Source organism: Idiotropiscis lumnitzeri, chromosome 13 (assembly GCF_059441095.1).
Source record: "Idiotropiscis lumnitzeri isolate Australia: NSW breed Sydney's pygmy pipehorse chromosome 13, RoL_Ilum_1.0, whole genome shotgun sequence".
Taxonomy (NCBI): Eukaryota; Metazoa; Chordata; class Actinopteri; order Syngnathiformes; family Syngnathidae; genus Idiotropiscis; species Idiotropiscis lumnitzeri.
Genome location: NC_142403.1, coordinates 11,877,857 through 11,891,014, shown reverse-complemented (window position 1 = coordinate 11,891,014; position 13,158 = coordinate 11,877,857). Strand labels below are relative to the sequence as shown.

General features: G+C 42.5%; 1 protein-coding gene across 1 annotated transcript; it reads right to left on the bottom strand.

Moving 5' to 3' along the window:
* Window positions 1-4,258: 4,258 nt before the first annotated feature.
* On the bottom strand, window positions 4,259-11,996 carry rx1 (retinal homeobox gene 1). Its single transcript, XM_088314078.1, has 4 exons — window positions 11,742-11,996; window positions 10,481-10,811; window positions 5,915-6,159; window positions 4,259-5,725 (listed from the first exon to the last, which is right to left on the bottom strand). Exons 2-4 carry the CDS (start codon window positions 10,782-10,784, stop codon window positions 5,270-5,272), a joined length of 1,005 nt encoding a protein of 334 aa, XP_088170204.1. The 5' UTR covers window positions 10,785-10,811; window positions 11,742-11,996; the 3' UTR covers window positions 4,259-5,269.
* Between the last annotated feature and the right edge of the window lie 1,162 nt (window positions 11,997-13,158).

Below are 13,158 nucleotides of genomic sequence, written 5' to 3'. Positions count from 1 at the left end.
TTACCAAAACACTCCATCCATCTGCTCCTGGTCCAGCCCCTCTGTCAAATTTTAGAACCCATTCTGGCCCGCCAATAAAAAGTTTGTTCACCCCACACACATCTCACACACTTGTAAATCTAAAATCCATTTTTGTGGCCAAGGGGCAATTTTGGGTCAGTACAACCTCAACGTACAAAAAAACTTTGCAGCGCGTGTCCAAAACAATGATTTTAAATGTTTGCTTTTTTGTGTATCAGAATCAGAATCAGAATCAGTATTTTAACAGGCCAGATTTGACCAGTATGCGAGACTTAAATGTGTGTTGTTGCTCTTTTCCCATGCTTTTTTTCCCCCTTTGTGCCATTAACTGCGGCGCAACGCATGCCTACCCCACCCCTGGCTGGGACCACGGCCCCGAGCTGAGCGGGCCCCAACTCCCAACTGAGCAGTGCCAAGTTGTCCGGCAAGTCGGTGCCCGTTCAGGCCTAGCCTGGCCCGGTCCGACCCGGTTCGTCTTGGGTACTAATCCCCGGGGCTGTCAAAGGACCCCGCGCTGAACTCATCCTGCAACACAGGAAAACGCTCTAATTGGGGGATTTTCTCCATCATTAATTCCAATGAGCAGCCCCCCCCCCATCCTCTCCACGCCTCCTCCATCCCTTCCTCTCTCTCCCACACTTTTCTGCTTCCTAATCTCCTGCTTCACGTTTCCATTTTTCATTATTTGCACTGGGTCATTGTCCGCCATTCTTGTCTCATGCGCTCATATTTTGCAGCAAATGTTTGTCCCTCTTATCGATGTGTGACCAAAATGCCCATTCTGTGATCACAGCCTCATTTGAACTACAAATTGTGCTTATCAAATTTCCCAATCAAAGTTATCGGCTGCTTTTATGCAACAAATACCAAATAGTGCAAACAAATGGCATTCTTTAATCGTCTCACTGAGCATTTATATTATCAAGAGTAATATCTGTAATATTTGTTATTATTTATGTGGCTGCATAAATTATTGAGTTCTCTCTCATTTCTGGTTTAATTGCTTTACTGTAAATGATCAAATAAAACATATTAGGGGAATAGTTGTATTCATATTTATAATCGGGTAAATAATTATAAGCCATTTGAATATGAAAAATCCAAATCAAAATGAGAATTGATTATGATGCCATTGATGAAAATAATGCTTTGTTTTAATTTACAGATAAATCCAGTTACCCATTTTCTGCAGCACATCTCACGAGGGTCATGGATTATCTGTAGCCTTTCCCATCTGATTTTTGTAAAAGGTTCGGTACACCCTGGACAGGTCGCCAGCCCATAGCAGAGCACACCACTCACACTCAATGTTTGTGTATATGTGTCGTGGCAACCTGTCCAGGTGTACCTCAGCACCAATGAGAATAAGCGGGCCAGAAAATGAAAATAGGTATGAGCGACTTTACATGGTGGGGCCTTCTCTGCTGGCCTCAACATTATCAGAAGCACTGAGCTGCACATAGTGGGCTTGGGCGGAATTCCCGTACCTCCAAAATCATCACTTATCAGGAGACGGCGTTTGTATAAGCACGAACAACATCAAGGAGAGCAAGCCATTTGTCTCACGTTAGAGTGCTCAATACTGATCAATATGAGATGAAATTGACCAAATTTTGACTTGAGAGTTTTGTAATCATTTATTCCCAACAGTCTATGTCCGTTTGTGACATTTCTATTGGCTACATTGCTTTTTCAATATTCATGAGGATGTTCCATTTCTTGCCCAATCAGATTTCGGCCTACAATAATGCCAGAAGTTTTCGGTCCAAGCCAAATTTGACGAGCAAAACACATCATTTGCGATCACATGAATATATTTATTAATCAGCATCTCTGGTGCGTTTGATGTTTATTTTGTTTACTTTGTCACATCATGGGTTGAAATCTTCATTGTAAATTGCTCAAGATGATGTATGTGCAACCGTTGCGTCTTTGTATAAGATTGATGGCTTCTCTAATTGTCACGTCGCATCGCGTGATAGTGGAGGAATTAAAATGTGGATTAAGTCGGGTTAAGTCGCCACTGAAGGCCTGCGTACTAAATTCACATTGCTACTGAAAACCTCAACATAAAATGACTGAAAGTCAAATAAATAAAGAATAAACATAACAAGCTAAACAAATTCATTGCTTGGATCTTTTTCTGGAGTGCCGCAGCTTATCAACCACAACAACAACAACAACTCCCTGAAGTGTGAAACAGCTAATGAGATGTTTGGTGAGATGTTAACAGAAACATGTAAACATTGTCCTCTTACTGTATCCACGCGCCTACGTGCATATGCTCATCCATCTGTCCAAGAAAGTGATGCAGCGGCCTCATACGTCAACATGTGTTGCAGCGGCTCAGCCTGCAGGCCTCGCTGCCTGCCGGCCTGCTCGCTCGCTCACTTGCTGGCTTGCTCGCTTGCTTGGGGGCAATTAGGGAGCCGGATCCTGTGGTCAGAGGCCCCCCTGGGAAGCTCTGATTGATTGGAGTCTCATCTTCCTAACGGGCTGGCACCCTGCCATCCAACTATGGAGGATTGGGAGGGGTGGAAAAAAAAAAAAGAAAGAAGAGGGAGAGGGGAGACACACACACAGAGGGAGTTGGAGCACAAGTGACAAGCACAAGGAAAAAGAAAGAAAAATGTCTCTGCGCATGTATGTCAGATGATAACGATTATTCTCTTGTAATCTTGGATTGCGCTTTAGACTTACCGGGCTAAAAAGGGGGGAAAAAGTGTGGGAATGGCCACACGGGTCAACATGAAAGTGAGAAAGAGGTGACACATGTTCTATCAAACTATATTTATTTCCAGTAGATCTTTTGTTCACGTCTTTCCTAAATATGCACCTCGTTACAAAAGGAAAGAAATGACAAGCACTATGACGACATGTATTTCTAGGAACAAAACAGCATCACAGGGTAAAAAAAAAAAAAGAAACCCTGTGCCATTTAAAACACAACTAGTGCAGTTTTGTCCGTTAGCTTTGGCTTATTCGTGCTCGCAAATCACACATGTGGGAAGCTCTATTTGTGCAAGGTCATCCTCAATTGTCCAATCAGATGTCTAAACAACAAAAATTTGCAAAAAAAAAAAAAAAAAACACGATACAATGTAAAAATGAGCAGCTGATTGACAGTTAAACCATAAAATGAATGTTTAGGTGAGCGTCTTTAACTTCAGTGCCAATTGGAGCCAAACTCAAGAACAGATGGACGAGACCAATACGGCGTCACTAATGATCAGAGCAGCTCCAAAATCGATGCTTGCCCTCTTGTGATTGAGAAAGAAACGCAAATGGTTACAAGGGCCCATTTAGGGCTGCCTGAGACCGTCCCCCCCCCCCCCCCCCCCCAAGTGCAGACAAAGAGAACGCACTTGGATCAATTGTGCTGAACAAAGGCTGAACTATGCGGGGTGACGCATCACACGGTGGTGCCCCGCACGTACGCGCAGCCACCCAACACTGAGCTGCCAACAACCTTTCTCCTCCAACAGCCACTCAAGCAAAAGAAATTAAGAAAAACAGTTGTTGTGGTTTTTTTTTTGTTGCTCCCCCTCGCAGCCCCCTTCGTTTTTTTTTTTTTTTTTTTCAAACTTGCTACATTCCGTCCCTCCCTTGTTAAAGCATGACAGCACACCAACAACTCAACTGTGCATGATTATTTATTTTTTGGTATATTCCCACTTAGAAGGTGCCGTCTTACTTTTCTGCCCTTTTAGCAATTATTGACTTTACAGTCCTCAAGCTTTTTTTTTTGTCATCTGTGAGCTGCAGGTTTATTTGAACCCACACTTTTAGGAATAGGGGTGCACCTGTGATTTATTTCTGCCCCTCGAGGTACCATCAACACTGATTTTACCCCACAGGACTAATGACGAAACTTACAAGTAACTGTTGTACTTTTTTTTTCCAGGTGTGCAAGTGTGTTCCTTAACTGTAAAATTTTAGAGTTAAAAAAAAAAAAGAGAGAAAGAAAAACATTCCAGTGAAAAACCTACAAAGGAGTTTGAGCGCACACTGAAAAGAAAACAAAAGTTTGAACGATATGAACTTTTTTTTTTTTAAAGGGATGCATTTGTGATTTTATGAAAATGAAGTTGTTTAATTGAGACATGCAGCTTTGGCACGTCACTGGGCGGGGGATGGGGCGACTGCTTCTACACCATCCCTGGACACATGGCTGCAGTGCCCTTGAGCAAGGCACCGACACAACCCCCCCAAGCCCCCCCCCCCCCCCCCCCAGACTACAGTGGGTGCCACTAACAGTGTGAGTTTGCTATGATGGGGACAAGGCAGGAGTTCAAATGTCATAACTTAAAAAAAATAGGTTTAGCATTAAAACGAATATTTTTCATGATAAAAGTTAGAATTTTATGATTTTTTTTAGAGGGGGTGAAACAAGTCATGAAAAGTCAAAATCCTCCAAAAACTTTTCAAGGTTAAAAAAAACAACCTTTTTTTTTGCCAGGAATCTCATGACAATAAAGTTGTCATATGAGAAGAATTAAGCCATAATGTTGAGGAAAAAAATGCATTAATATTTTTTGTCAGAACTTTGTGAGGAAAAATTGTCTCTTGAAAGAACAAAGACATGCATTCATAGTTTCCAGGGCTGAGCATTTTTGGGGTGGGGATCAGGGGCTGACAATTTTTACGAATAAGGCCGGAGTGTCGAGACCGGAACGTACCGAGATAGCAGCCGGAGGGCGGGGGACTGAGCGGCAAAAAAGGGTCGAGTGCCCAGCTCTGGTAGTTTGATGAAAAGAAAATTCTATATGAGAAGTAAGTTGTAATATTACGAGGGAGGAAAGTTTGAAAGACGTTCTGATCTATTTTTGAAGAGTCTAAATTTTTTTTCTTTTCTCTTCTCAGTGTGGCCTTAATACTCCTTTGTACCTTACACTTTTGTTTTGTGAATGACCAAATTTCCAATTAGATTTAATTTGCAAAAAAACAAACAAACACATTGTTAGGGACAAAGGAAAGCGAGGTTGGAGGGGGGCATTTGGATGTAATAAACCAACAGCTGAAAGTACGTTCAAGCGACTAATGGTCAGGAAAAATATGGCCTCGCATTCAAAACGCACAGTTTCAAAACACATCAATCATCCACTTTATGTCCTTGAGATGTAAAAAAAAAAAAATTACAAATGTAAAAAGAAAGTTCCTAAATCCTCAGTTTAGAATCTTTTTCCTTTGCATTGTGGGTAAGGTCGCTGGCATCATGTCAGCACTCAGTGTCACTCCCTGTCGTTCGTCACATGGGTAGCCAGGTTTTATCCATGGACTGGATGTGTTCCTTGGCTTTCATCCTCAGCGCAGCGATACTCGAGCTGCGCTGGTCCAAGTCCTCCAGCGGGAACTTGTCGGTGTACGGCGCCGGACACTGGTAAGGGGGCGGCGCCGCCATGCTCTGCATTCCCTGACCCATGGACGGATGAGGGCTGGAGTTGAGGAAACCGTGGCCGGGGTAGTTGGGCTGGAGGCCTTGAGCCGGGCCCATGAAGCCCGGGATGCTGTGGACCGGCGTGGCGCTGGACAACGGGGAGGTCAGCCACGGGTCCAAGGGCAGGGAGTTGCTCATGGGTCCCATGGCGGTGTGGATCGGCGCCGCTCGGTTGAAGGACAGCATCGGCGGCTCGTGAAGCTTCATGGTGCTGGCGTCCATTTTCTCCTGACGCCTCCATTTCGCTCTTCGGTTCTGAAACCACACCTGGAGATACAAGACGTTGGATTTATTGCCAATATTTCGTCCAATCACATTTCAGCCGTTTTTATTTAACTTGACAGTCGATAACGAGTTGGGACTGAATTATAATACGCATCACTGGGTTTGGAACCCATGATGGATGTGCCGGAAGAATTTGCTCTCAACTGAATCGAGGACGCCATGCAGTCCTACCTGAACTCGGACTTCCGGGAGGTTGACCTTCATGGCCAGCTCCTCGCGGCTGTACACGTCCGGGTAGTGAGACTTCTCGAAGGCGCGCTCCAGCTCGTGCAGCTGGTAGGTGGTGAAGGTGGTGCGGTTGCGTCGGTGCTTCTTCTTGGGCTGATCGTCCTTGCATGGCTCGGGCGATTTGCCTTCATCGCTCTCAACGTTCTTCCTCAGATCCTCCTCGCACTTGTTGGTAAACAGGTCGGCATCTGCACACACACAAAAAAAAATGAGTGAGTATTTTATTATATTGTCTGTCTACATGTGTTGCTACATCCTTGTTCAAGTACAAGTTCATTAAAGATAAATACACAATGGCGCAATTGTATTTCAACTCTATTTTGTTATCTTGGAGTGGCAATAAACATCTCAAAGCAAACAATTATTCATTATCTGCCAAACTGCTTCTTGATTTGAAGTTTGCGTCCTCCAGTGAATGCTTGTGTTCCAAACTTCTGGGGATTGCTCACAGGTTGAGGTGCTGCTGTGTAATGTGTTTTTTTTGTAGTTCAATGTTTCACTACTTTTTGCACAACTTGCCATTGGTGCTCAAAAGCAAAATTTACAATTGGTGTTTGGTGGACTTCCCAGTAAACTTATCAAGAAATCTTGGATCAAATCAGCGCTGTTGCATATCAATGCAAAGTCCACTTAAGAGTGGAAAAAAAATGAGCATCTAGTAAAAGTGAAGAATGTCCTACGCACATTCCAGACAAGCAGCCGTTAGTTGGACGCATGCATCATTATAGCTACTGTAGATGAGTGAAGCCGTCAATCCTCTCAACCTCAATGAGGCTCGTAAACATTGCTAATCGGATTGGTTAAACTTGTTTCCACTCCTAAAGTAAAACTGACAAAATAAAAGGCTGGGGGCTGAAGAGCAACTATTGTGCATACAAGATGACAAATTATCTTAGATTGGACTAGAAATACATTCATCAGGATTGACGGGTGTAAATCTCATAAAATGGTTAAATTGTTGTAAAGTTGTCTCTGTGAAAATGTATTGTAAAGTAGAACTTGATTTCAAATGATTACCAAGCGTGCAAGTGCTTTTACTGTACGTCATCAAACCTTCAACAGACGCTGATTTGGTGGGTATGTCATTGACTTAAGACGTAAATGCTTCCCTTCAATACACAATTTCATTCTGTCACGAAAAAAAAAAAAACAATCTGCAGATAACTGACAGTCACTGAAATGCTTTTGGGGAAAAAGTAAAATTGAAAGAAAAAAAAAAAACCAAAAATTGTTGGCTAATGAACAAACATTAAACATCCGCTCTCAGGGAAAAATCGGAATTGGAAGTTTTTTCACTTTTTGTGAATTGTCTTGACTTTGAAAATTTGTGATGTAATGGATGATCGCTATTTATTTATTTTTTTTTTTTTTACGTTTGCCCTACAATCCCTTATCGTAGTGATTCCTAAGCACAATAGTGCGTCATGAGAGAGCATCAGGTGTACTTTAGGAAATTAACCAAGTTCAATAATTGGTCCTAGAACATTACTTATATACTCCAAATAACATATCATTGTTCATGTATTGATGCCAGCGATATATCGTGACAAGCAGAACAATTAAATGCTCGTCCATTGGAATGCAGAAGGTCAAATCAAGCAAAATTATCCCCTTGTTGCCATTCAAATGGCAAAATGTTTTGTGCTCAACTAAAGCAGTCCAGATTGCATACAGAGTAAATACATTTGTGAGTAAACTGAGAGATCATCATTCTGGAGAATTTTTTTTTTTTTTTTAATATTTTTTTCTAAATGTGTCATTTTAGAGAATGCTTTTGTGCGATGTCGCCTGTACAAAATCTGGCCAAAAATGACTTTAACATTCCAGTAAAACTGCATAACTTGATTATTTCTCAACGTTTTCCTCGAGCCTTTCATTTCGGCTTCCACAAGGCGAATCCTTTTCGACGATTGGCTAACAAGTTAAAAAAAAATGCGCCAATTGTGTACAGGTCAAAATTCCAAGACGTCAAAATGATTATGATGCAAAATAAAAACGACCTAATTAGCGCAAATGAAAGATTATCGGCATGAAGACGAGTGGCCCGCGAGAATGGGCCTCGTACTTCAACACTCAATGTATTTTTTTTTTTTATGGAGGTTATGTGGAGTGCTCATTCCATGTTGTCTAGAAAAAAGATGTCTCGAATGCAAAAAACAATATGTGCCAGGGCTCAATAAAAGTTTAGAAAACCAGAGAGAGTTGACGAGTCAGAAATGAGCTGCTGATTGTATACATTTAGAATGTTCCACTCGATGACATCATTGTTTGGAAAAAGCAAACGAGCGGGCCATGTAGCAGCCGGCTTGTTTTCGGTGAATGAGACGCGCCGGTGGCACATAAAGGAGGGGTCGGCGGTGCTCTTTCAAGTGGCGAGCTGGGGCGCGCCCGGCGACAATGTTGGTTGGGGAACTCGCTTTATGGAGCTCTCATTAAGCAGCCACGACAAAGGCCGGGCCGGGACAAAGGCCCGAGGTCGGGTGTGGTTCAGCGACCAGCTCTTGTGCCTGTCAGCCCATCGCAGCCGCTCGTCTGAAGGCTGCCCACTGTTTAGCGGCCAGCACACAAGGGAGGGCGAGCGGGGAGTGACGGGCGGAGGGCGATGACACCCAATTTGGGAAAAGTTGCTCATCCAAGGGGAAGTGGGTGGGCTGACTTCCCAGGACAGTTCCATACTGTACAAAGGAGTGATGTCATTGCAAATGGACTCATAGAGTCATTTCCATATGTGTCGTTAGACATTTGTTTATTTGTATGAAAATATTTGTATTCGTTTTTGGGTGGTTTAGTTTGCTTAGCAACGAGGAGTCGACCAGAATAATAATTGCTCCAGCAGATGCAGATGCAATGAAAAAAGTTTGCAGCTACTTTCTAATGCACATTATTGCCACCTACAGGTCTGGAGTGGAACATCATCACAGGATGGTCCAACTGAATATGTCACCTGTGTGGATGGGCATTCTTAGCAAATGCTCTCCAGTATTTTTTTTTTTCCCAATATGCACGTTTTTCTATTCAGCATTTCTAATGACAACCTGCATTTTGAGTCAAATAAGTCGCTTTGGAAATCTAGGTGACAAACACTTGTTTTTTAATTTATTTTATTTATTTTTTAAACATTTTTATATCCATGTGGGACGACATTTTAGAAATGTTTGTGGACGTTTTAGTTTACTGAGCAAGTTGGATTACAAACAAAAAAAATGCATAAACGATTGCCGTTAATTTTCGGTGGAACTTTGGATAGGTCCGGGATAAAGACGTTACGGTCTGCTCGCATTGGGGCTAAGCGGCGCAATGAACCAGTAGAAGAAGATAATGCACCAGTACAAATAATGCACATTAATAGCACCCAATAGACCATCAGGAGAAGTCACACAGACGTTCACGAAGATTTTTCGGCCTTGGGGGAGTTCCCATGCCACTGATTGTAACCATTTATTATGGCTAAACTGTGAAAGAAATTCAAATTTGCCATGGTTCTTATTGTGCCTTTTATGGAATTAACTTTCTTCAGGCTTCTGATTGGCTAGAATGGCCTTACAGTGACATTTTATACCGCCTTCTGTTCCTCTGGAAATCAAAACATGTTTTTGAAAATACTCATGTATGTGTGGATAAAGCTTCAATTGCAATCCCGATCATTCTTCCCAAATTCAGGGAAATTAATATTTGCCACAAAATCATCAACCACCTGTCAGACGTGAAGATATCTTTAGATTAGACGTCCACATGACATAATGGTGACAACATAACCAAGGCCCATGGATTGTAATCTGCACACAAGAGAAGATTAGGGGGGGAATTCCACAAGGAGATGGGATTGGGTTTGGGGTGGGGGGTCAGGGGGGGGGTCATAAACCCTCAGCACCATCTTGTTCTGTGATTTATCTCCCAATCTCAGCCCATGCGGCTCAGTGAATGCAACACGCAGGACATGGCAGCAAATTGAAGCTTTTAAAAACTGATTTTCTCTTTTAAGTCATCCCGTGTTTTGAAGAAAATATGTTCAATTCAGTTCACAACAAGCAGCAGATAATGAATAATTCTTCACTATCTTAATGCTATCACTTAACACTTTCTATGTTGTGGCGTTATGGTGCAGGAACACATGTAGACAGACAATCTTATAATAGCTACTCACAGTCACATATTCTTGATCCACTGCGAAGAATGGAGAATATTAGTGCTGCACTGATGAACTGAGAGAAGCTGAGACATCTCAGACATTTGTCTGTCTGTTTTATGCTGCCTCAAGGACAAGGCGGGCACATCAGAAAGAGCAGCACAGTGGCCATTCAATTGATGCCGTGTGACAAACAAATATGCTTATTAGCTGGTAGAAATTATTTGGTGTTACTGCTTTATGGTGAAGTGTGTGAGGTCCATTTCCATTCAAGTTACCAAAATTGGTTCCTGAGCCTCTAATGTGCCACATCAACGTTTGGATGTGGAAACTAAGGCCTGACTGGGTTTCTGCCTCATCGCACACCGTGAAGCCTCACTCACCTTGATAATGGCGCTGCTGGTCCGAGCTATCATCTTGAAGTGCTCCAATGTGGCCGCTGTAGGACGGGTGGGACTCGTGCTGCTTCCCGGAATCCGCCAAGCCCTCGACGGCCACCTTCTGAGGCCCCGGCGCCCCGGCGGGGCCGAGCAGGGAATCCTGGTCTTTACTGAATCCCAGAATGACGTCGATGCTGTGGACGTGCCCCCCCACCGTGACGCCTCCGCATTTGGCGAGGTCGTGGAAGTTGCCGGGCGAGAGGCAGCTGTCGTCCACCATGCTCATGGTATCCAGTGATAAATGCATCCGAGCGTGCGGGCCCCTCAGCGGCTCCTGCGGTCAGAGGGGAGAAGGCCTAATTGAGCGACGCCGCGCAAATAGGAGGTCAGAGATCACCTCGTTACCTCGGAGGAAGCCTGATGTGCGTCTAAACCCGCTTAGCTGTGCACTGTGGCGGGGGGTCCAAAAGTCTATCCCCTCTACTTTCAAAGTTTGGACCATTAAGAGAACGCAAACCCTCACTGTTGACTTTTCGCTCAGAAGTTGGACCTACGGCAGCCAGAACTCGAATGGAATAAAGCTTGGAATAGTGCCTCACTCATGTTGTCCATATTAATTTTATTGTACATTTATTTGTGGCTCTATATTTATTTATATTATATATATATATATATATATATATATATATATTATTTTTATTTTATATTATTATTATTTAAAAAAAAAAATTTCCATTCCTCCATCAAAAAGTTTCCACCTTTATTTTATACTACTTTTGGAAACAATTCTGCTATCCAATTTGTGTATTTCAACGCTATCAATTTCAAATGTTTTTATTTTCTTTTAGTATTTGCTTTTATTTTTCACACATGCTAAATCTTTAAACAAAGTTTTGCCTCAATTTGGTCTTATTTTAACAAAATATCAAATCATTTTTTTTATATATATCTTTGCATACGTGATATAACAATTCTCTGTTTCGTTTTACAGCGAATAAACTTGACATTAGTCTTTCCATTACTTTCCATTATCATTGAGGATTACTTAATTTTTTTAAAATTCTTTAGTTGTAATCTTCAAACACCTTGTATTGGTTGCCATTTAAGTTTTAATATTACAATTTTGTCATTTAAAAATCTAATATAACGTGTACCCGATGGTACGTGCATACGTGTGATTATAGTTGAAGAGCAAAAACATAAAACAACACAAACAGCTCACATGAGAGAACGTAACAGACCAACCGAAGCCACGAGCACTCACCTGCTGTTACGAGTAAACGTGTTGCTCAGTTACTGATGCTCCTTCTCCTCCACATTTACTCCTCCGGGATCTCACGGGGCAGCCTCACATCCCTTTGAGCAAAAACAAAATATATATACACGCATGTCTACCATGCAAAATAGTGCAGCCAGACGCTCGTGGTGGTGTGAGAAGAAAGTTTTGAGAGTGGAGTTCAGCCAGCGTGCACTGCAGAGAGGAGCGCAAACGAGAGGCGGGAGGAGGCGAGAGCGAGAGGTGGACGAGGCTGGTGGGAGGTGAAACAAGGGGATTACGAGGAGGAGGCTTTATTAATTGCAATCCTTCCCCTTTAAGAGTGATTGGCAGCTGTTTTCTGCTCAACTAATTGTATTAAATGTCAATTTCATTCACAACCACGGGAGGAGGCCGCGCCTAATGAAGGCCAGCTCAAGACTTTCTTTGGACCAATTCTTTGTTTTGGGGACAAAAGATGCGCTCAAAGTTTTCACTTGCCACAATCGGACCTCATTGTGCAAAAAGAAACGCGGACATTAGAACACTTGAGCCTCAACACATTACACGTGATTGGCTGGGACGCAAGCAGCACACTTAAAGAAAAAAAGGAAAAAAATCGGCTTAGCACTTCCGCCTTGTGAGCAAGCTACCGTCTACTGTGCTGTAAATGTTAATTACATGACATAGGTATGAGTCACTTCACTTTACTTCAGTTCACTTCGTTGTGCGAGTTGCAATTAAATATGACAAAAACATGAGGAGGTGCGAACCACTCCAGTAGGAAATGCTTCAGTCGTGGTGCAATCATTCAAATTTTCATTGCTCTGTTTTTGGAAGTTGGTAAATAAAATAAAAAAAAAAATAAAAAAACAATTGGGGTTGTTTGGAAAATGACACAACTCAAATGAAGGTTTTGCAAGGTTTCACAAAGCTTACAAATTAAATATAATAAGGCCAGAGGGTTGAGGCCGGAGGGCTACACTGATCATGGCTGGACGGCGGGGGACTGACCGGGAAAAAAGGGTCAAGTGCCCAGCTCTGCCATAAAGCTTGGAAGTGACCACCCCAGCAAACCTTTTAAATGGCAACAATTGTGTCGTTACATACATGAAAATAGAGAAACCCGATAATGAAATGCCCACCTAGCCATCCATCCATCCAACCCGTAAACTTTTTTTGTGATTATTTGTAATTCTGATCGTGTTTATTGACCTCTTACACATATATTTTCTTTCTTAAGATTCAAATCTTTTTTGGGAGCTTCTGGTCGCCGCATGATGAGCAGCAACTCTGAGCAAGCGACGGTTGTCAGAAGGTGTGTGCTAAAAGAATGGCCGTTACCTATTTCACTGATCAGGAAAGGGGCCGTGCAATCCGGCAACATTAGACAGCCTTAAACATCTTGAACACTATGGCGTGTTCT

Bases quoted from the DNA above. Each gene is read 5' to 3' on its own strand.
- rx1 (XM_088314078.1), bottom strand. From the start codon at position 10,784: ATGCATTTATCACTGGATACCATGAGCATGGTGGACGACAGCTGCCTC. The intron at 6,160-10,480 runs GTGAGTGAGGCT...GTGTGTGTGCAG, and splicing joins CCAGCAGCGCCATTATCAAG to ATGCCGACCTGTTTACCAAC. The intron at 5,726-5,914 runs GTAGGACTGCAT...TTGTATCTCCAG, and splicing joins TCCCGGAAGTCCGAGTTCAG to GTGTGGTTTCAGAACCGAAG.